The sequence below is a fragment of the Sarcophilus harrisii genome, chromosome 2 (assembly GCF_902635505.1).
Source record: "Sarcophilus harrisii chromosome 2, mSarHar1.11, whole genome shotgun sequence".
NCBI classification, from domain to species: domain Eukaryota; kingdom Metazoa; phylum Chordata; class Mammalia; order Dasyuromorphia; family Dasyuridae; genus Sarcophilus; species Sarcophilus harrisii.
The window spans coordinates 490,675,098-490,697,720 of NC_045427.1; the positions used below are offsets into that span (position 1 = coordinate 490,675,098).

Here is a 22,623-nt window from a genome sequence, read left to right on the forward strand (position 1 = left end):
TAAAGAAACTTTTGGTTTGTTGAAAACATAGTGTGCTTTATGGTTCATATTAATTCTGGATACACCTATTTATATTGTCCCATATACAAATATATAAACTCTATAGGCTGTCCATCCAGATTATTTCACAAATCTTGGAAGTAAACATGAATTTTTTTGGTTGGTCTTGTGAGGATCTTAGGTGAATTTTTTTTGAATATTTTTGAATCTATTTTTAAAAAGTCTTGCAAATAGAAGAATATTGATGTTAAAAATAAAATTTTTGTGTTAAGAAAAATTTGGAATTGCTGATATTGTAGAATTCTGCAAATAAAATCATTTATGGTACCTCCCATGTACTGATGGACTAAATTAGTGGATCAACTATCCAGCTGAATATCATAGTTTAGACATTAGAATGTATACTAATTGTGAGTACCACAATGGATAGAGCACTAGGCTTGGATTCAGAAAGACAAGAATACAAATCTTATAAGTAAGTATAAGTCCAGTCTTAAACACTTCTTGTATGATGTTGATCAGGTCATTTAAAGTCACTTAGCCTTTGTTTAATTTGTTTTTCACTTGTAAAAGAGGGATAATGGATACTTCCCAGGGTTGTTGTAAGAATCAAATGAGATAATAATTAAAAACTATAATGCACAGTATCTTCCACATAACAGTTACTAAATAAATATTAGTTATTATTATTATTATTATTATTTTTTATTACTGTGTGACTTTTGTATCTTCAGCACTCAAAACAATGCTTGGCATATAGTAGGCTCTTAATAAAGACTTGTTTGTTGATTGATTGGACACAAAGCATTCCACATCCTTGTTTTTTCCTGGGGTTGATTTCTAGATTTGAGTAAAATAGTCTACTGTGAAATATTAAGATTCTGTGACTACAAATGTAAATGAGAAATATCCATAAATTCTGGAGCTTGATGTAATTGGTGCAGTGTCATTTGTAATAAACTATCAGAAAACTTTGCTTTCTATAGGCATTCTTGTTCCATTTTGACTGTTGATTTGATGTTAATCAGCTTATTGAACCTCAATTATCTTTGTGGTTATAATTATCAGGACTTCTTTTATGATCTTAATGTGTTTGAGAGTCCTTTTTGGAGAAGATTCTTTAAGGATGTGTATTGCTGTAGCAGTCAAATGCTTTTTTGATTCTCATACTTTGAAGTTTTCAATAATATTTGTTTTAGAAGCAATTGGCTACTTCAGTACATTAGTTCAACAGTACTGTTGTTGCTGAATCTGACTATATGTAATGTTCCACATCTAGAGGGCATCTCTTTTCTTCCTCTCACTTCTTAGTGTTTCAATTAAATAAGGCAATTCATAGCTTAGCTTACTTGGGTATAAGATCAGTAAAATTATATAGCAATCAGTTGTATTTTAAAAAATTCTTTCACTTAAGTTTCAAGTTATCTCAATTATATTCTCAGTTATATTCATTATTTCTCTTTCAAATAAATTTTTATTGATATCTGTTGTTTTTAATGTTACCTACATTTCCCAATAAACCCTTTTCTTCCCCCATTGTCACAAGAACTATCTTTTATAAGAAAGAATAAAAGAAAAAAAAAAATCCCTTCAGCAAAACTAAACCACACATCAGAAATGTCTTAATTCATAACCCATAGCTATCTCCCCTTCATTACTACTTTTTTCTATGACCTCTCTTGAAATTCCACACTTTTCTTTTCTCTGTGTTGTTATTTTGTCTAACCCTATAAAATAATTTCCTTGGTAGATTAGGATAACGCCAAATCTGTAAGTTAATGTAAAAATTATTTTTACTATTGGCAGCAATGATTATCCCTCAAGACTTTTTTAAAGATATAAAATCAGCCCCATAATTTCGTTGTTATGAGGAACCCATATGTGAGAGAGAACGTCTACTAAGGAAAGCCATACCTTTGTATCTTATTATTTCAGAGAGTTGCCTGTAGTACTGAGAAATTAAGTGACTTGTCCAGGATCACTTAATATGTGTCAAAGATGGGACTTGAACTTGGGTCTTTGTTTTTGAGGCCAGATCTGTCTATGGTTGTCACATTTTAAGTTTCTTCTTTCTTTATTTGAAGAAAATTTTGTAATTAACAATTACATGTTTTGGATGTATCTTAGTACATCAATTCTTAGATATATTTTATGAACTTTTCAATTACTTGAAAATATTTTTCTTTCAGTCAGGTTGTCCTAAGTTTCCTTATTGCTATATAATTTGTGTGTGTGTGTGTGTGTGTGTGTGTGTATGCACACACATATATACACACACATATATGTATATAAAATTACTATATAATGCTCTTAATTTAAAAAAATTATTTTGTGTCCAACTACTTTACTGAACTTAATTTATTGAGATTTTATTGGTTTATTTACTGATTAATTAGTGTTTTCTAAGTAAACCATGTCTTCAGCAAATAAGAATGGTTTTGTTTCTTTCCTCTTGATGTTCATGCCTTTAACTTATCTTGTTTTACTATTATATATTATTGCTAGCATATTTCTAAAACTTGTCAAATAAAATTGGGGAAAAGGGGACATTTTTACTCCTATTTTTTATTCGGGAAACTAAATAAAGCTGATGCTTGGTTTTATATGCCGTAAAAATATTAAAAGGGCCCACGTCCCCTCTTTTTAGATTTTTAGCACAAATGTGTGTTGGACTTTGTTAAAGCTTTTCCTGTATCCTGTTAATAAAATCTTGTATTTTGGTATTTTAAAAAATATCATTAATTTTGATAATTGTTTTCTTAGTGTTTAGCCAGAAAAACAACTTAGGTCTGTAGACAGAGTTAACCTTGAAGATAGGAAGATTTTGGGTTTTCAAGTCTTATCTCTGACTCCTCCTGGCTGTGTGGCTTTGAGCAGATCTCTGCCTCTCAGTGCCTCTCATTTTTCTAAGACTGTGAAACCCAGAGGTGTGGCCTGGAAATAATAGAAAGATTTTTTTCCCTTCATATTTTTATATACTCCTCTCTTTTCCCTCTTCCCAACCTTTTGTGTTTCCTTTTCTTGTTCATTTTTATCTTTATATCTCCTGACTTAATATCATAGCTGGTATTAGAAGGTACTTAATAAATATTTATTGACTGACTAGCTCTTCCTGAGAGTTCCCCAAACTAATGAATTCATGCCTAATCTTTGTTGTTCACTTGTTTCAACTATGTCTGACTCTTTTTTGACCCCATTTAGGGTTTTTTGGTTAGATGCTGGCGTCTAGTACATGTCTGAAGAGCCAGATTTGAACTTGGGAAGATGAGTCCTCTTACTGCGTGCCCAGCACTGTTCAGTGTGCCACCTAGTTTCCTATCACAATGTATAGCCTTCCTTGCAAAGCTTTCATGGTATAAATCCCTCTTAGCCACTTAAACATTTTCTTCTAAAGTCACCTTCCTTCTATACTGTATATATCTTGTTTATGCCTATTTATTTACATTTTGTCTATTCCACAATTAGAATGTAAGTTACTTCTGCTTCTCCTTCACAATGCCTGGCAGCTAGGTGGCTCAGAGTGTCAGACCTGGAGTCAAAGACTCATCTGCCTGAGGTCAAATTTGGCTTTAGCACATAGGCTGTTTTTGTAAAGGTGCCTTATGCTACTGAGAAATATATATCCATTATGTTCTCATTGAGATTTCTTAATTAATTTCTTAATTATTTTAGCCATAGTCTTTTAACAATCTTTTTAGTTATACATTTTTATCTGGTTATTGATAGCTTAGATTTCTTTCTTCGAAAATTATATGTTCACATTTAATTTGACCATTTATTAGCCATTGGGGAATGGTTCTTAATCTTTGTTCCTGAGAGATCTTTATTTGACTTTAACTGCAAAGATTATTCTTAGTTGTTTCCCTTTTAATTTTAACTGTGTTAGGAACAAAATTTTTCAGTTTTATGTAATCAGAATTTTCCATTATTGGACTCTGTCATAAGTGCAAGAGTCTCATCATCAAGAAACTTCAACATTAACTTTGACACTCACACCTCATTAGTATCCTCAGTATTTTTCTCTTTCCTTCTATTTGGGGGGCAGTAGGGTAGAGCAAAAATCTCCCGGTCCTTCATTTAAAGAGGGATTTCAGAGAAACTATCTTTTCATTTCCCACCTCCTCACTTCTTTGAAGTACTCTGTCGTGTTCCTAGACTCCTTTGGACAAGATTACATCACGTCCATACTATGAGTTATCCACCTTCCTTCAGGCTTCTCAGTCCCCTAAGCTTTGTGTGTGTGTGTGTGTGTGTTGTGTGTGGTCTTTCCACATTACATTGTGAGTTCTGTGAAAACAAGTACTATCATTTGGATTTGTATTCCTAGCACTAGCACAGTGCCTGGAACATAGTAGGCACTTAATAAACATTTATTGACTGGCTGACCACAGTCTTTCCTCTTCCCAGTAAGCTTTAGGAATTCTTTCATTATTCAATTATGAACTTGATAGGCATATTTTACCTCTTGGCCTTTGTACCTTCCCTCCTTTTTTTCCATTCATATGGTTTCCCACTCTACAAGTCCCTCTCACAAAAAAAGCATTGATTTACCTATGTGGTCAAAAAGACTTAAATCTTTGGTATATCATTTCAATTCTTTTTTTTTCCCCCCTTTTAATTTTTTTTTTTTTTTTTTTGTCTCTTACATTTTTTATTTTTTTGCAAGGCAGTTGGGATTAGATGACTTTCCCAGGGTCATAGAGCTAGGAAATATTGTGTCTGGATTTGAACTCAGGTCCTCCTTTCTCCAAGCCTAGTGCTCTCTCCATTGCACCGTTTAATTGTCCCTCTTACATCCTTTTAATCCTTTAGCAGATTTTGCTGTTTCTTTTGCCAATATAATTATAACATTATTTAACCATGTTCTTTATAATTCAAAATTTATTTACTACTATTTACCATTTTTGTGCTTCTGTTTTCAAATTAAACTTTTAAGAATGACATGACATTCTTTTTTTGTTGTTTCCATGCCTTTTTTCAAGTTTTCTCTACATCTAGCATGTATTCTTTCTTTTTTTACCTTCTAGAGTTCTTAATGTTCTTCACAGTTTTAGCTCCAGTAACCTCCCAAATGAGGCTTTTACTGATTACCTCAACTTCCAATGTCCTTTACTGCCATTGCTTTGCATTTATTTTATTTCAGCTATATTTGTGTTCCATATCCAGGCTATTTTTGTGCACAGTGACTCTAGTGGTAGGGTTCAGATTTAATGAGATTGAGATAAACTAGATAAATGGCCCTAAAACTAAATTAAAAAAAAATTCTTTTACTGGTTAGTAATATTAAGACTACACAGACACACTGAAAAAGGATGTGTATAACATTACAATAGATGAATCTCAAGTCCCCCAGTTACTGGAAGAGGAAGAGAACTTTCATTTTTGTTTTTCTGTTCCTATCACAGTGTGTAGCACTTACTTGCATTTAATAAATACTTGTTGATTGATAACCACAACTTTGTTAATCCCAAAGTGCTATATAAATTTTGTCATTAAGTTTTTAAAAAAAATTTTTTTTTCCCCAGCGGACACTAGTTTTTACACTGGATATATGCTAACTACTTGGTAAATATTGGAAACATCTCTTGTATAGAGGTGTCATAATTGCTCCTTATAAGCTGTATTCCATGCAGAACTCCTGAGAGCTGTCCAAACAAAATTAGAATGTAATTGGAAAATGTTAATTTGTCATTTGTAAAACCAGCATAAAATATTTTTTGTTTGTTTGATATTACTGATACAGAGAACTGAATTAGGGTTGAGAAACAAGGGTTGAATCTTAGCTACTTAACCAACAATGCAACATCAAGTCACCTGTTGGGTTCACAGTTTCCTTATAGCAAAAGTGGGATTTTGTGTTTTTATTGAATCAGTATTGTGAAGATATAATCTGTTGTAGAAGTTTTTGTTGTTGTTGTTGTTGTTTTGTTTTGTTTGTAAAAGTCTGGTGTACTGTTTTCTTATTTTCATCAAGTATACTTGTATATTAATAATTTTTTTAAATGAATTTTACTTATATTTTGAATCATTCTGTAATTTTTTTCTGTTGTAAGGTCCTTGAGGACAATGATTATTTCACTTTTCTTTGTGATCTCAGTATTAATATATAAAAAGAATTGGTGCTTAATAAAATGATGCTTGATTGATCATTTTATGATCTTGGAGCAGTTAAAAGGATTCTGTCATTTATTTAGCCAGGCATTTAGTATTATTAAGTTTTCACTGTATGCCAAGTAACATGCTAGCTTTCTATAAAGGAAGGCAAAACCTGGTCTCTCCCCTCAAAGGATTCACATTGTGTTGGGAGGGGTTTGTGTGTGTGTGTGTGTGTGTGTGTGTGTGTGTGTGTGTGTGTATCTTAGAAGGAACTAGTAATGGTATTTGGGATAAGCTTTATAAGGTGGGATTTTAGCTGAATCTTGAATTGGGTCATGAAAATCATTCAGGCAGTGAAAGGTCTAGTTGGAAGATGAAGTGTCATGTTCAAGAAACAGCAAGTAGGTAGTATGGTTGGGTCAAAGAATAAGTGGAAGGAAATAAAGTTTCTGTCTCTTAACAAGAACTATTGGTTAGTTCATTTTTCTCTATGCTATACTACTTGTTTAATTTTTGTTTTTATTCATTCTTTCCAAAGACTTTAGTATCCTTTCTGTACTCATATGCTGGACTATTTTTTTCCTTCCTCCCCTCCTTCTGGTTACTTATTCTTTCTTTCTTTCTTTTCTTTTTTTTTTTGGCTGAGGCAATTGGGGTTAAAGTGACTTTCCCAAGGTCACACAGCTAGGAAGTGTTAAGTGTGAGGTCAGATTTGAACTCGGGTTCTCCTGACTTCAGGGCTGGTGCTTCAGTTACTTATTTTTTTGCTCCTACCTATTTACTGGTGTACTGATCCTTGAAGATGGATATTAGAACTATTGTCTTTGGGCTATCTCTTTGCATTGGAGGGTATAGGGATTGCTGAGGTTAGTCAGGGTAGAGATCAACTGACTTTGCCCAACACTTCTCCCTTCCAGCTTGTAGTGGTTGTATCACTGGATATGGCACAGTTTTAACCTATCTGATTCCTCCTCCTCTTCATGGGAGTGGGCAGAAAGAAGGGCTGCTGTTTCTTGTTGGTTGAAGGTAATTCACTATAGTTGTGAAATATTTTAGGATCCCTAGTCACAGAACTTGTAATATGCTTGTGCCTTCTTTGATATGCAGTTTTTGCTTGGAGTTGTAGAGGAAAGGGATTCTAGAGTTTGTGTGTGTGTGTGTGTGTGTGTGTGTGTGTGTGTGTGTGTGTGCTGGGGGAGATGAGGGGAGAGTTCTATTTTATGGAATTCAATTTTTAATCATATTTAACACATTTCTTTAATTTGAAATTATAAGGTCAAAGAAGCTTATAGAAGGTGACTGTTTTGCTCTCCTGTTGATCACCCCTGCAGATCATTTTTGTAAAGATTTTGTAGATCTCCATAAACTCCAAAATACTTATAGAAATACTTTTTGTGATTGCTAAGAATTGGAAACAAAGTAAGATAAGATCCAAATTGTTTAGGAAATAGCTAAATAAACTGTGATATTTGAATATTAAAATACTACAATATGTGATAAAGGAATATAGGGAAAGACCTTTATGAACTGATGCTCAGTGAAGTAAATAGTGCCAAGAAAAGAATATATATATATATATATATATATATAATAATGTAAATGGAAAGAACAACTATGCACAAAAAAATCAAAAATAAATCAAGTAGGACTCAGTTGAAAAGATTTGAGAAAACACTGCCAACTTGCTAAGAGGTGGAAAGTCCAAAGGTATTACACATTGTACATGCTGTTGGACTTTCTCAATGTATTGATCAGTTGTGCTGACTTTTTTTCCTCTTAAAAATACTCTTAAATCTTAAAAATCCTATTTAAAAAACAGGCTCTTAGCTAGGAGATGGACAGAGAGGATACATGGTAGATACTCTGATGATCTAAGAAACAGAAGGCATCAATTAAAATTTTTTTGTAAAAGATGCTGATAATATAAAGTAACTTATGGGCATTAATTGCTGCCTTCTTTCAGTTGGCCCCTTTTTCATTTTCACTCACAATGATGTTATCAGATTTTTTTTTTTTTTTTTTACCCATTCTCTTCCTTCTCTTTGAGAAAATTGATTTTAAACTTCTTGAAATCAGAGACTTTCATTTTTGTTTTGTGTCTGTATTGCTTTGCACATTAGCAGATACTTGTTAAAAATAAAGAAGCTTATTTTGAATCTTGAATATTTTGCATACATTACTGTGTCACCTCCAGAAGGCTTTGTCCTATGTACTTGATTGAGCCCCTCTCTTCTTAACTTCCTTTCTCTTTTAATATGTCAAGTTCTGAAGTAGTTTAAATATGTTAATACTGTCATTGGTGAGAATAGATTGCTGTAGAAACAAAAGCATATCTATTCCATTTTTCTGTCAATTGTTAGTTTCCATTCTCTCATGGATTAGTCATTTTCATTTTTTGTGATATTGGATCTTACCATGTCTTGCAACTTCCCATTTTCTTCTTGAATAGTGCATTCATACAATGCTAGTGTTAGACTTCTAAGTTGTCTTGACTTTTTTCTTTTTCTTTTTTTGATCTTGACTTTTCAAACTTTTTTCCTGTCTTACACATTTGATATTGTGCTTCACATTGAAATTACTGTGTTTTACTTTATATGTTTTATAAGTTGGCATTATCTACATAAAGGTTTCTTTTGCCCAGCTTATCATAAGTCTTGTTAACTATCTCATTAACTAAAATGATACTTATTTCCTTTGAATACATAATGAAAACAATCCCACTAACTCCTTTATTTTCCAAAGAAGATCTATGCATATAAGGCAATTATCTGCAAATTTTTTTTTCTGATTTCATTTATAAAAATCATGCTGAATTGATGTGGTTCAGATTCCCTAGTAATATAATAGGTTATTTAGTGACTGGTGGAATAAAAATATATTATTATTATTATTATTATTATTATTATTATTAGCACCTACTATGTGACTAGCACTGTGCTAAATGCTGAGGATACAAATAATCTGTTTTCAGAGATCTCACAAATTTGTAGACATACTATATAAAAGAAAGTTTAGCAGCAAGGTAAATGAAAATGCCAAGATGTCCTGAGGGAGTTATATTATAGCATGGTAAATGATAAGGCTCGATTGATCTTTTAAGTTATATCATTAAATCAAATGACAGTGTGGGAAGGATGTTGTAGGCAATCCTCTCTGGTCTTAATCTTAGCACAGTATCTGGTACATGAAAAGCTCTTAATAAATATGTTTGTTGAATGTGTAAGACAGCAAATGGTAAAGGAAGGAGAAGACCCTTAGGCAGTAATAAGTCAGATAAGCCTAGTGAATCTCCACCTCATCAAAAGCCAATAGAATTAGTGATTCCCATTCATTCAGACTACACAGATGAATTCTGGAAGGCCAGGAGAAAGAAATGAAGGATTTGAGCAAGGAGTTTACAGTTTTAAATGCAGTTAATTTTAATGTTAAAGTGTTAAAAATTGAGATTATTGTAAAAAATCACTTTTGGAGGGAATGAAAAATTTGGGCAAATGTAATTTTAATTTTAATCAATTCTATTTAAAGAAATCTCTTTATTAAATAATTAAGATTGGATATATAAAATATCTCCAGTTAATACTTGAAATTTAAAACAAAGTTTGGAAGTTGGTACATAGTAGGAATTACCTCTGGATTAGTGGTTAGTCCTCTGCAAGCTATATGTTTGTAGGGAAGAGGATGAATGTATTAGGTTTTAAAATAGTTTAATTTTTATTGGGAAGTAGAGTGGTAGAGAAAATATCTTAATTATTAACATACTTAAAGATGCTTAAATATCATTAAATTTTAAGACTTTTTAAAAATGAATATTATTTATTTTGAAATTTTTTGTCTTTTCATTGCTTGAAGTTCTTTTGAACTATTTGAGTTATTTGAACTATATTTGAGTTACTGTTTTTTTTTTTTTTTTTTTAACTTGATTAGACTGAAAACCACTTGAGAATAGGGGTCCATGCCTTACTCATATTTGTTTTCCACTTAGTGATAAACACAAGAATTAATATTTCTTGCCATCATTTTCTTCATCTGCTCTTTTAATTTTAAAATAAAAGCAAACAGTAGTGATTATTCTCTCTTTTTTTCCCATTTAGTGGGAAAGGGAGTCCTGCGTTTAGCCCATCTCATCCTTTATTGCCATTGAGACAGAAACAGCAGAAAACAATACAGGGGGAGGACAACCAGGGTAAACTTTGTTTTTCATCTTTTTCTTCTCATGTATAGTTTTACTTTGATGTTCTCCATTATGATTAAATTGGACTCACTTTTTGTTGATATATTTTTATGAAGTACAAATTGTTTACAATCATTATTGATTTTTATAGATGTTTTATTACTTTGGTATAAGATTAGCAACTCTTAAAGATGTAAATAGCAAATATCTGACATAATAGTATTTGGGCAGTTTTCATAAAGTTACTGATCTCTTAAAGATTAATATTTATATGCTGTGCTAAATAAAGGATCTCTGGGTGTACATATTGCTTAATAATTTTAAGGACTAATTAAACTTTTCATGGGAGGAAGTATGATATAATGGAAAAACGGAGTCATTATTTTTGGAATCTCTTGTCTTGGTTCTGCCACTAGATTCCTCCATGGCTTTGGGCAAACAATCTGTTTGTTAATATTTTAACTTTTTTATCTTGGTTTCTTTACCTATTAAAATAAAGGCTGGACTAGGCAGTCTTTCAGCTTATCTTGAGTTTGAAATTTCTGAGAAAGTAAATATATCACAAATTACTGCAGTATTTGAAGCCCATTCTAAATGTCTTCTCTTTCTGTTATTTAAAAAAAGGTAAAAAAAGCATATTATGTTGTTACAGGTCATTTTTCTTGCTCTGTTGAATTAGATTTATGTTGCCATGTTATGGAGAATTGATAATTTCATTTCAGACATTTCAAATTATGAAACTGTTTAACATTGTACCTTTTTCCCAAATTGTAGATCAACGTCATCGTTCTAATTCATTAACTCGAGTTGATGGACAGCCACGTAGTACAGTCATTGCATGGCCAGAAAAAAGGCCCAGGTAAATGTTTTATCATATAAACTTAAAAAAAAAATGTACATAGTTTCTCTTTTGAGAAGGCTTTAAAAATTTCACTTTGACTTAAACTAACTTGAGTTATATCTGTAGACTTTTATGGAAAGCCTAAAATATCCTGTATTCAAAATGAATATTTTAGTCACTTGATTTTTTAAATTGTTATCTGTACGCCAGAGCATATTAAAATTTGATTTTTTCTCCTTTCTTATTTTAGGCCTCTATCTCAGCCAACACCATTTGCTCTTCATCATGCTACAAGTAGTGATGTGGATCCTGGTTCTGGTGATAGTATTAGCTTGGCTCGATCAATTAGCAAAGATAGTTTAGCATCCAATATTGTTAACCTTACCCCCCAAAATCAACCTCATAACACATCTATTAAAACTAATGGGAAAAGCTTACTAAGTAATGTTGATATTGAAGATGAAGATGAAGAACTTGTTGCAATAATTAGAGCAGATGAAATTCCAAGCTGTGGTGATTTAGAATTACAAAGTACATCTTCCAGGGCCTCAAGTTTAATGGCAAGTTCTCGATCTCCTAAAAGACAAGTGGAATCCCTAGAAAGTAAATCTGATAGTTTTTTCTTAGAGCCCTTAATGCCTGCAGTACTTAAACCAGCAAAAGAAAAACAGATTATTAATAAAGAAGATGAATGTGGAGAAGGGAAGCAAAGGAGTTTTTTGTCTAAAAGACTTAGTGAAGGACATCAGCTGTTAGGACGGAAGAAAGTTAATACCAATCATGTTGATCATGATTTGAATAGGACTTTTACTCCAATTCCTAGTTCAGAATTTCCTACAGCTATAGATACTGCTACTACTGATTCATTAGGATTGGGACTTCTATCAACAGAAGTTTCATTAGAAACATGCATGCCACTGGCTAGTGGTGGTTTAGATCAATTATCTCAGGAAAAATCTGCTGAAGGCTTTTTTCTTCATGTTTCTAAGGCTGATGAAGATAAAGAAGGTAGAATAAATGATAGTAGTGCAAAAATTGCAGATTCACAGGGTCTAGAAACAACATGGACTATAATTAGGCAGGATTCTGATTCAGATATCCTAGATCTAGAGGAAGCTGAGCAAGATTTAATTGGAGAGGGCCCCCCTTTAGTCATTACTAAATTTGTTGGTGAAGAAGAATCTGCAAAGTTACAAGAAGACATGAAGGTGAAGGAGCATGAAGATAAAGATGATGCAAGTGGACGTTCAAGTCCATGCTTAAGCACCATTTCTCAAGCTAGCAGTATATCTATGGCTAGTGGAAGTGTTAGGATGACTAGTTTTGCAGAACGAAAACTCCAGAGACTTAATAGCTATGAGGCAAAATCTAGTACAAGTAGTTCCCAGAAAACCACACCTGATGCATCAGAGAGCTGTCCAGCACCACTAACTACTTGGAAGCAAAAGAGAGAGCAGAGTCCTAACAGGCAGAACAAAGATCATGCTAATTTGTTGGCTTCTGAACTGGTTCAGCTTCATATGCAGTTAGAGGAAAAACGCAGAGCAATAGAAGCACAAAAGAAAAAAATGGAGGCATTGTCTGCAAGGCAGCGACTCAAGTTAGGCAAAGCAGCTTTCCTTCATGTAGTTAAAAAGGGAAAGACTGACATTGTTCCACAACCACTTAAACCAGAACACTTTTCAAAAGAATATTCTCGCCACAATGGAGAAGAGTTGGATGATGGAATTTCTAAAAATCAAGATTTTCTTGTAAAAGAAGAAGATAAAGAAGATCTCCTTAGTGATTCTCAAGAAATGTCAAAAGTAAAAATTCAGGAAAATGTAGCTTTTGTTCAGCATAAAACAAAAGACGCTGCTGCTCTACATGAATTAGAGAAAAATAAGATGCTTTCTGCTGCTCTTTTAGAAGATAATGTTGGTGAAGTTGTAGATATAAATGAATGTGATGTTTCCATTGAAAAGCTAAATGAAACCATTAGTACACTTCAACAAGCTATATTAAAGATTTCTCAACAGCAAGAACAACTTCTTATGAAATCTCCTACAGTACCAACACCAAGTACTAGAACTAATTCCCAGGACCAGAAGGTAAAGCCATCAATTCATTTTGTTGAGCCCCTCTCTCCAACTGGAATGAATAATCATCGTAAGCCCCCTCGTCTTGGTCAAGGACGTAGTCCTCGCTCAGCACGACCAGCTGAGCTGAAAGTTGCTAAAGATAAACAGCAAAATTCTTCACGTATTAAAACTCCAACACCAAGTGTAGAAACTGTGCCTCACTTAAGACCTTTTCCTCCTAATAATCATCCCAGAACACCCACAGAAACATGTTTGGAAAGTGCCACAAGTCATGGAAATGATTCTCAAGAAAAGTTTTTCTTTGATAGTTATAGGCTTCATGATGAGAGTAACCAGAGGACATTTGTTTTGTCTGCTTCCAAAGATGCAAACATTATTTCCGAACAAATGAGCAAAGAAGTTTTGAATAATAGTGTAAAAGAAACAGGGCTAACTTCTTCAGATGTCTCAGGAAAAGAAAATGTTCCTGTAGAAGAACCACTAAGGAGTAAGGGTAGTCTCATTGAAGTAGATCTCTCAGACCTGAAAGCACCAGATGAAGAAGGAGAAATGGAAATCCATGATAGCTCTTTAGATTTAATTAGTGAATGCGATCAAAAGCCTGGTGTAGGCTTTTTCTTTAAGGTAGGCACATGATAATATTTTTGCATATTGGTGATGAATAATCTTTTTATCATTTAATGTTTAACCATGAATTTTCTTTGTTGTTCTTCAGAGGAATCTGTACTAGTAGCAGGGTGCTTGTATTTGAAGAATATAGGTGGCCATGGAAATATTTTTAAATCCAGTTATTCTCATATTTTTATATTTTTGAAAATGAAAAAAAAATAGAAGTTGGTGAGAGTAGGGAATTTCTCCTTATATTTGTAAAAATCTCCATTTACATGATATTTTGAAAATGATTGAGATAATGTAAACTTAATTCTTAGTTTTGTTAAAAGAAGAACATAAATAAAGCATGTTAGAATAATGTTACATCATTATTGAAATAAATATAATTTTGGGCTGTAATATGTTTCTGGGTTAAATCATCAGGTTACTTTGCAAAATATAACTCAGAAAATTTTGATGATGTCTTATTATTGAAACTTAACCAATTTCAGTGACTCACTTGAATTTAAAAACTCAGCTTCTGAATCATGTATAGTAAATGACAGCCTTTTCCCCCCCATCGTTTTCAATATTTTTTTCCTTCTCTTTGAAGATGAACAGAGTTTTTGGATTAATCAGTACATTTTTCTAGATGCATGTCCAAGTCATTTTCTTTTTTTTCCCTGATGAGTTTAAATATGACTTTTCTTATTTAAATGTTTTATTTCAAATGTTATATCTAACATTAAGTTAAACTTTGCAGGATGAACAAAAAGCTGAAGATGAACTAGCCAAGAAACGAGCTGCTTTCCTTTTAAAACAGCAGCGGAAAGCTGAAGAAGCTCGTGTACGAAAGCAGCAGTTGGAAGCTGAAGTTGAATTGAAAAGAGATGAAGCTCGGTGAGGCTTTTTGGGCTTTAGTGACAAGATAGATATGTGTGAAGCATTGTACCTCAGATAATATAAAATAACAGAAGTAAAGTTGTGGCATGGTAATTTTTGGGAGAGGAAAATCTTTTGTTTTCTTAGCTCTGTTATTTCTGATGTTTTGGTGTCAGAAAAACAAGTTAGCTACTAAAAAGAGATTGTTTGCCAGTTTATCTCTTCTGAAGCTGGAATGGAAGGAAGTAGGAGGAAACAAAACAATAATAGTTATTTTTTAAGTCACATAATAGGCCCTTAATAAATTCTTGTTTTTATTCTTAAATTTCACTATGAGAAACTTTTGTTTATGTTGTGTGAAATAAAGCTTTTGTCAGTCAGACTTAATCAAACACCATATTAAATGGCTAAAGGAAATTGTGAATTTTTTCCAGATGTCTTTTAAGGATTTTGGTAAGATTCATTTGGGTTTTCTTACTCATGTCTAGCAAATAATTATTTTTGGAAATTGACTTTTTAAATTCTAGACGGAAAGCTGAAGAGGACCGGATAAGAAAAGAAGAGGAAAAAGCTCGACGAGAACTTATTAAACAGGAATATTTGAGGAGAAAACAACAGCAGATTTTAGAAGAACAAGGACTTGGTAAACCAAAATCAAAACCGAAAAAACCACGGCCAAAATCTGTTCATCGGGAAGAGTCATATAGTGATTCAGGAACCAAATGTTCTTCAACCCGTAAGCAGATTTTGTTGTGTAATTTATAACTGTGGGTAGATATATGCAGATGATTACACCTATAAAGTATATATTCACAGATTTTGTAAAGTTACAGATATTCTCATATAATTTTAAAAAAGTTTTATTCTTTTTTTTCCTCCCTAATTAAATAGCTGATAATTTAAGTAGTGCGCAGTCTGGCTCCAGCCTGTCTTTGGCATCAGCAGCAACAACAGAACCTGAAAGTGTTCATTCTGGTGGCACTCCTTCCCAGCGGTAAGAAGGAATTCAGACTACCTCTATGACAATTTATCACTTACTATATACTAGTGTATATTACTCTTTTTCATTTAATTAAGTTTTATCTCAACAAGGTTGAGAATACATTGAACTCAAGGATTCTATCACATAGTTCTCCTGATCTCCTGACAGTACAATTAACATAGTAGAATACTTACTGAGTTCTATGATGCTATATCTTTGAATAATGTTCAGTAACTCATATGTGATTATAAGAAAAATAATTAAAAGAGATTTTTAATTTAAATAATGAAGCTTGTTACATCTTAATGAATGAATTGATGTGAAAAGTAACAAAGACTAAAAGGAATGTGAAATTTTTCATCTCTTTTTCTTCTTTATTTTTCAGAGTTGAATCCCTGGAATCTTTGCCAATATTAAGCAGAAATCCTAGCAGGAATACAGAAAGAGATTGGGAAAATGCTTCTACAGCATCTTCAATTGCATCTGTGGCAGAATATACAGGTAAAGGCTCAGAATGTTTTTAAAATAAATTTCATTAAAGTTTTAATTTATTTTGGACTGCTGATAGCAATTTCAAGTAAATTATATTTGTCATTTCAGACTCATTGATTGAAAATGATATGATGGTATATATGTAAAATTGTTCTTTAACCAGATACAGTTTTTAAAATGAGTTTCCTAAACCCTGTTCTCTTTCTAATACCTTTTTCATCCCCTATTCTCTTTCCTTATGAAGAGAATAAAGATGTGAATTTGTGCTACAATTTTTGTACTTGACTTTCATTTACCTGATTCAAGAATATTTTTGTGACTTACTATTTAATTGTTACTTGTTATAAATAATTATATGTTAATAGCATTTTTTTTTTTACCAGATCTGTTTTATGACCATTTTGTTTTTTGTTTTATTTCATGAACATGTTTTGTTTCCTCATCAGAAAACACTTGTGTTTGAAGGGGGGGAACTATTACATAATTGACTGTTGTTACTGCTTTAAAAAAATTTATGACTTATTTTAAAAAATGATTTTAATAGCCACTGTTCTTGTTTTATACTTGGTTCCCAAAATGTATGAAATAATAACTATCTCAACTCTACCCAAAGTTTAATTCTAAGAACTATAGTTTTAAATTTTTTTCTTGTTGACTTGTCTTGCAGTATTTGTTTTTATGTATTTTTTGTTTTGTTATATTTTTCTAGGTCCCAAGCTCTTTAAGGAGCCTAGTAGCAAGTCAAATAAACCAATTATTCATAATGCTATATCCCATTGCTGTCTGGCTGGAAAAGTAAATGAACCACACAAAAATTCAATACTAGAGGCAAGTATTTGTAGCATCATTATTGAGTTTCATATAGTTAAGGGGATGAATAGAAAGTGCTTATCTTTCTTCAATGAGAGTTCTCCCAAATTTCTAAAAATAAACTGATATTTATATAGGTCTTTTTACTTTGAGTGCTTTATATACATTATATTTAGAACTCACAACAACACTTTGAAGTGTAATTAATCACTATGAGGCATATCAAGCCTGTTTTACAGCTAAAAAGTAGTGTTGAAGTGTGACTTGCTGACAATCATATATAGCTAGTAAGTGTTAGAGGCAAGTTTTGAATCCATATTTGTCTGACTCAAAATTTAGCACTCTATCCATTATTTTAGGTTATATACCAACTTTTTTAATAATGAGCATAAAAAAAATGGAATTTTTTTTTTTTTTTGCAATTCAGCTCAACTAAGCAAAACATTCTGTGAGTAAAACTACTATGTTAATAGTATTGTCAAGGGTTATGGAGAACTGTGAGATGGAATCCTTGAGTGTAGTTATGCTCACAACTTTGTTGAGGAGATAAAACTTAAATGAAAAAGAGTAATATAAAGTAATACATAGTAAGTGATAAATTGTGTTCAAAGTAAAGAGATAAGTGTGGGACATAAATGACCTGAAAGACTTCATGGAAGAGATAGAATTTGAGTTAGAACTTGAACGATTTAGACCAGTGGTTCTCAAACTTTTGTTTTCAGTATCTTTATCCTATTAAAAATTATTGAGGATCTCTCCAAAGAGTTTTTGTTTATCTGGATTATATTTATAGACATTTACCATATTGGAAATAAAAACTACTTTTGAATTTGTAGACCCTCTAAAAGGGTTTCAGAGATCCCCAGGATTCTCTAGATCAGGGGACCTCAAACTTTTTAAATAGGGGTCCAGTTCACTATCCTTCAGACTGTTGGAGGGCCGGACTATAGTAAAAACAAAAACTTTGTTTTGTGGGCCTTTAAATAAACTTCATAGCCCTGGGTGAGGGGGATAATCATCCTCAGCTGCCGCATCTGGCCCGTGCTGCTGTAGTTTGAGGCCCTGCTCTAGACCATACTTTGAGAACCACTGATTTAGACAAACAAAGGTGAAGAGCAGGGTGTAATTGGGGAAAACAAGCAAAGGTATAAAGCTGGGATATTTAAGGGATAGTGAAGAGGTTGGATTGGAGCCAGAGTACACAGGCTAGAGAGTAGAGAGAAGTAAAGGTTATTGGTAAACTGGGGAAGATAATGGAGGAGTTTGAATGCCAAAAGGAATCTGGACTAGAGATGGAAGAGATCTTAAGGATTTTCTATCCTGCATTTTGTAGACCAGAAAATTTAAAGGGACTAAATTTAGAAAATTTAGAGTGACTAAATGAATTTTTTGGTCACAGTGGCAGAATAGGTAAAGTACATGATAAAAATTTTATTTTAGCAAAAGATAAATTTCTGTAGGCAGGGAAGGGAGGAGAGAAGAGCCTTTTTCAGTAATATAGTAGTAGCAGTGATTTAGGACTTGAATGAAGTCATTAGCATTCAGAATTTGGAAGAAAGACTTGTCAGAGATGAAACAATTTGTGAAAAGTGAATTCTAGATTTTGACCTAAGGGAAATGGTATTGCCATTAAAGATAATAAAAATTTGGGGGAAGAAATTGTCTCTTCAGGAAAGACTCATATCCATTTTTGGACAAGCGTTCTCCATGAGGAAAGGTACTAATGAGGGGAAAAAGCAATGGATATCGATAGTTTTGTTTCATATCTTCGTGGTTTTAGTATTCAGTTTCTAAATACTTGGCACATGTTTTTCAGGAGACTTAAACTTTATTAAAAGAAGTTTCTGGTTGTCTTCAAAGACAAATGCTTTTGTTTTCATTTAATAATTTGCTGTGAGAAAAATTAAAAACAGATTTTTAATTAATTTTAATTAATAATCTAATTTAATTTTTAATTAAAAAAATTTAAAAATAGAATTCCTTTTATGATGGAAGTGAATCTTGATAAAGTATGATTAACCTATTTGAATGTCCTTATGATTTAAACTTGGTCTGTCTTAGCACTATGTTTACTTGGAGAAAGTTTCATTGCAAATGATGAGATTTCTTTCTCTTCTTTGATTTCTCTCCTTGATAGTAACTGATACTGCATAATTCCTAGATTAATTTTTCTTTAAAAATTTTCAATAGTATTTTATTTTTTCAAATACATATAAAGATAGTTTTAAATGTTAGTTTTTTGTAAGAGTTTTGTGTTATAAATTTTTCTTTGTCCTTTCCTTACCTCCCACCTCCCCAAGACAACAAGCAATCTATTATAGGTTAAATATGCATAGTTCTTTTAAATGTATTGCCATATTTGTCATGTTCTTGAAGTCAGACCGTAAGAAAGAAAAAAAAAAACAGACAAAAAATAAAAATAGTAAGCTTTAATCCACATTCAGTCTCCATAGTTCTCTCTCTGGGTGGGGATGGCATTTTCTTTCTCAAAGTCTCTTGGAATTTCCTTGAATCACCGCATTTGTTGAGAAGAGCCAAGTCTATCACAGTTGATCACTATAAATTTATTTTTCTGTGCTTCTCTTCAAGATGGTGGATATTGTTTAACTTATTAAGCTTTGTAAATTCCCAGATTGTGAAAGTACTGTAAATTATAGGTTTTAAATCTCAGCAACTCTAGTAATTTATTTTTTATCAAATAAGATTCATAAATAATTGGCATGCATTTTAAACTATTTAATCTTGTTCCTTTGTCACTTAAAAATAATGATTTGCTTATACATAACTTTTTTCATCTTTTGTACTTTAACTCCTTTATGAATCTAGCTAATTCTGTTGCTCTCTATATTTACTAATAACCCTGTTGTAAGTTATTATTTTTGCTGTTTCCTTCCAATTTAGGAATTGGAGAAGTGTGATGCCAACCACTACATTATACTGTTTCGTGATGCTGGATGCCAATTTAGGGCACTTTATTGCTACTATCCCGATACTGAAGAAATCTACAAGTTAACAGGCACTGGGCCAAAGAGCATCACTAAGAAAATGATTGACAAACTTTATAAATATAGCTCAGACAGAAAACAGTTTAATTTGATTCCAGCCAAAACCATGTCTGTCAGTGTGGATGCTCTTACCATTCATAACCATTTGTGGCAACCCAAGCGGCCAACAGTGCCAAAGAAGACGCAGACTCGTAAATGACATTGATTTGGGGGACAAATATCTGAGGGGATTGTGCTGAAAGAAGAATATTTACTACTTTCTTCAATTTGGGTACGAAATGTGCAAAACCATAAAACTTTTTAAAGAGGCTTCTAAAAAAAATCAGTCTTCTTCCCCCTCAAAACACACACACACACACACACACACACACTCGTTAAAAAGAATGAAGGAACAATGCCAGTGTTTTTTTAATGACTCAAATCTGCTGTTATATTTAATGCTAACTACTGAAGCTTTCAAATGAGGGACTGTGCATGTAGCGAGATCTTTAACCAGTGAATTTCCTTTTACTTGAAGTTCTCTATTGGTACAAATTGGAAGTGATTTAATTTGCTTTTCTTGCCTTCCCCTCTTCTGCTGTACAGTGGAAGAACTGAGAATTGATCTTGGGTCATGAACTTCTGAATGTGTATAGAAAAAAAATTCTTATTTAAGGACTTTATTTTTCTTTTGAGGAATTGTATGATATATGATTGTATCTACTGCCAACATTTTATCCGATTTTCAGATTTATGGACAAAAAAACTCCCAATTTATGTGGCTCAAAAAAAATTACTGACAATGTTAGCTAACAAAAAGCACTTGAAAGATTGCAAAATCTGTCTAAAATAACATTTATAGATTTGGAGATGACTATTTCCAGACCACAATCATGAGAACACAAAAAAAACATAGGTGCTATAAATTAGTACTTGCTTAGTAGACAAGGTGAATGAAAACCATTATTATGGATGAGGGTTTGGACAGTGTTCAGATGATTTGTTTATTAACATGTTTTGGCAAAAGTAGAATATTTTTACTCTAAGCACGTTCCTCATTTAAGATGGTGCACTTAAGATCTAAAGTCCTTTTACTGTTTTTATTGTAATGACATGTAATGATATTTGCTTTGTCCTGTCTTTATTCTGAAAGAGCAGCATGCTCTGAATAGAGTATGTGCAATTTTTTTTACTAATATTAATTTAGGGTGATAAAATAATTTTGTTTTGTCTTATTTAAAAATTTTAAAGCAGAAAGTTGCTGTTGTTTCAAAAGTCTGGTTAAATGAAACGGCTTTGGATTCTTTTCATGTTGAAATATTATTAAATCTTTAGTTATGACCCTAAATATCTTTTAGTGTTTTTCCAGCAGATCAAATCATTTGGGGAGTAAACTTGTATTTTGATTTCCTTCTTTATGCACTTACAGTTCCCTCCAGCACTTGTGTTTTCATGTGTACATCTAGAGCTCTGTAGTTGAAGCCTATTTAATCGTTAACTGGTTGCTATGGCATCTTGATTTGACACTATTGCCTGAAGGCATTTGTTAGGTTTGCACATGTTTACTTGGAAGTGTTACTTGGATATATGTATATCTGTCTTGTACTGAAGAGGGCACTATAGAACAGTAGAAAGAAAAAAACTTCTAAAATACACAAGTATAATTATTACATAAACCTAAAGACAAACAAAGGTAAGTTGTATAAAGGAGAAAATACGGTACAAAATAAAACACTAGAACTGCAGATTTTATTGCAGTCTTCTCAGCCCCTTGAAGAAAAAGATTGTAGTTTGTTGCATTGTTGTATATATTGTGTTTAGGGATAGCCAGTTTCTTGTACTGTAAATAAATAATTAAAGGCTTTATGATTTCTAAAGTGCTAAGTATTAAAGTTATGAGTGAATTTTTCTGTTACCATGCTTTTTGTTCTTCTGCTTTATTTCTCACTGTATGTTTGATATATTATCATATTTATTTTAAGAAAGCACTAAAATATAATAAAAATGATTAAATAATTTGCTTTATTTTAATTTCATTTGTGTGTGAGATTAAGATTCATTTTGGTGAGAACTCATAAACCTTCATGCTTTAAAGATGTACTGTATTCCATAGTCACATTTAATGAAAGGCTACTATTGGGTACTGGAGTGCATTTGTTGGAGCAGTGCTCATTTCTTTTTTAGCGGCTAGTCATGGTTCAAATATATAACAACTTGGCATAAATGCATCAGACAAATACATAGCAACTTGACATATTGTATCAGAAAGCATAGACTTGTTTTCAGCAAATGAAATTTGATTAGTTTTAAAAACTCATTGAAGAAGTCCTGTCACAAACAATGGAGGCATTGCTTTTTTTTAGTCCTTTACATTTTTTTCATTAACCTTTCCTCCATTTATCTATAATATAACATTAATTATGACCTTTATAACTGCAGATCTTTTATAATTTATATTTCACTTTCTAACTTTTAATAGTATTTGGCTATAACCCGACTTTCAAATTTCTAAACCTTTCAGCCAGCATTTACTTTTAATATACATGAAAATAGGATTAATTTTATTAGAAAATTGGAATATGTATTTCATTTTTTATGTGAGATTTGAATCTCTTTTGGTGTAAGCAGCAATAAAATTAACATTCAGCTTACAAAATGGTAGTAATGCCCTATTTATTCTCCAAAATTGTTTT

The 22,623-nt window shown here is 32.2% G+C and overlaps 1 protein-coding gene across 6 annotated transcripts in view; it reads left to right on the top strand.

Annotated features, from left to right (window-relative positions):
- CAMSAP1 (calmodulin regulated spectrin associated protein 1) overlaps positions 1-20,841 on the top strand; it is a 68,517-nt gene extending 47,676 nt beyond the window's left edge. For all 6 annotated transcript variants that reach the window (XM_031954963.1, XM_031954961.1, XM_031954962.1 and 3 more), the window contains 9 exons: positions 10,188-10,279; positions 11,042-11,126; positions 11,359-13,813; positions 14,544-14,680; positions 15,190-15,398; positions 15,554-15,656; positions 16,030-16,145; positions 16,846-16,964; positions 19,848-20,841. In XM_031954963.1, the coding sequence (XP_031810823.1) occupies positions 10,188-10,279; positions 11,042-11,126; positions 11,359-13,813; positions 14,544-14,680; positions 15,190-15,398; positions 15,554-15,656; positions 16,030-16,145; positions 16,846-16,964; positions 19,848-20,150 (3,619 nt within the window). In that variant the 3' untranslated portion in view covers positions 20,151-20,841. The remainder of the gene's footprint in view (positions 1-10,187; positions 10,280-11,041; positions 11,127-11,358; positions 13,814-14,543; positions 14,681-15,189; positions 15,399-15,553; positions 15,657-16,029; positions 16,146-16,845; positions 16,965-19,847) is intronic.
- The last annotated feature ends 1,782 nt before the right edge of the window (positions 20,842-22,623 follow it).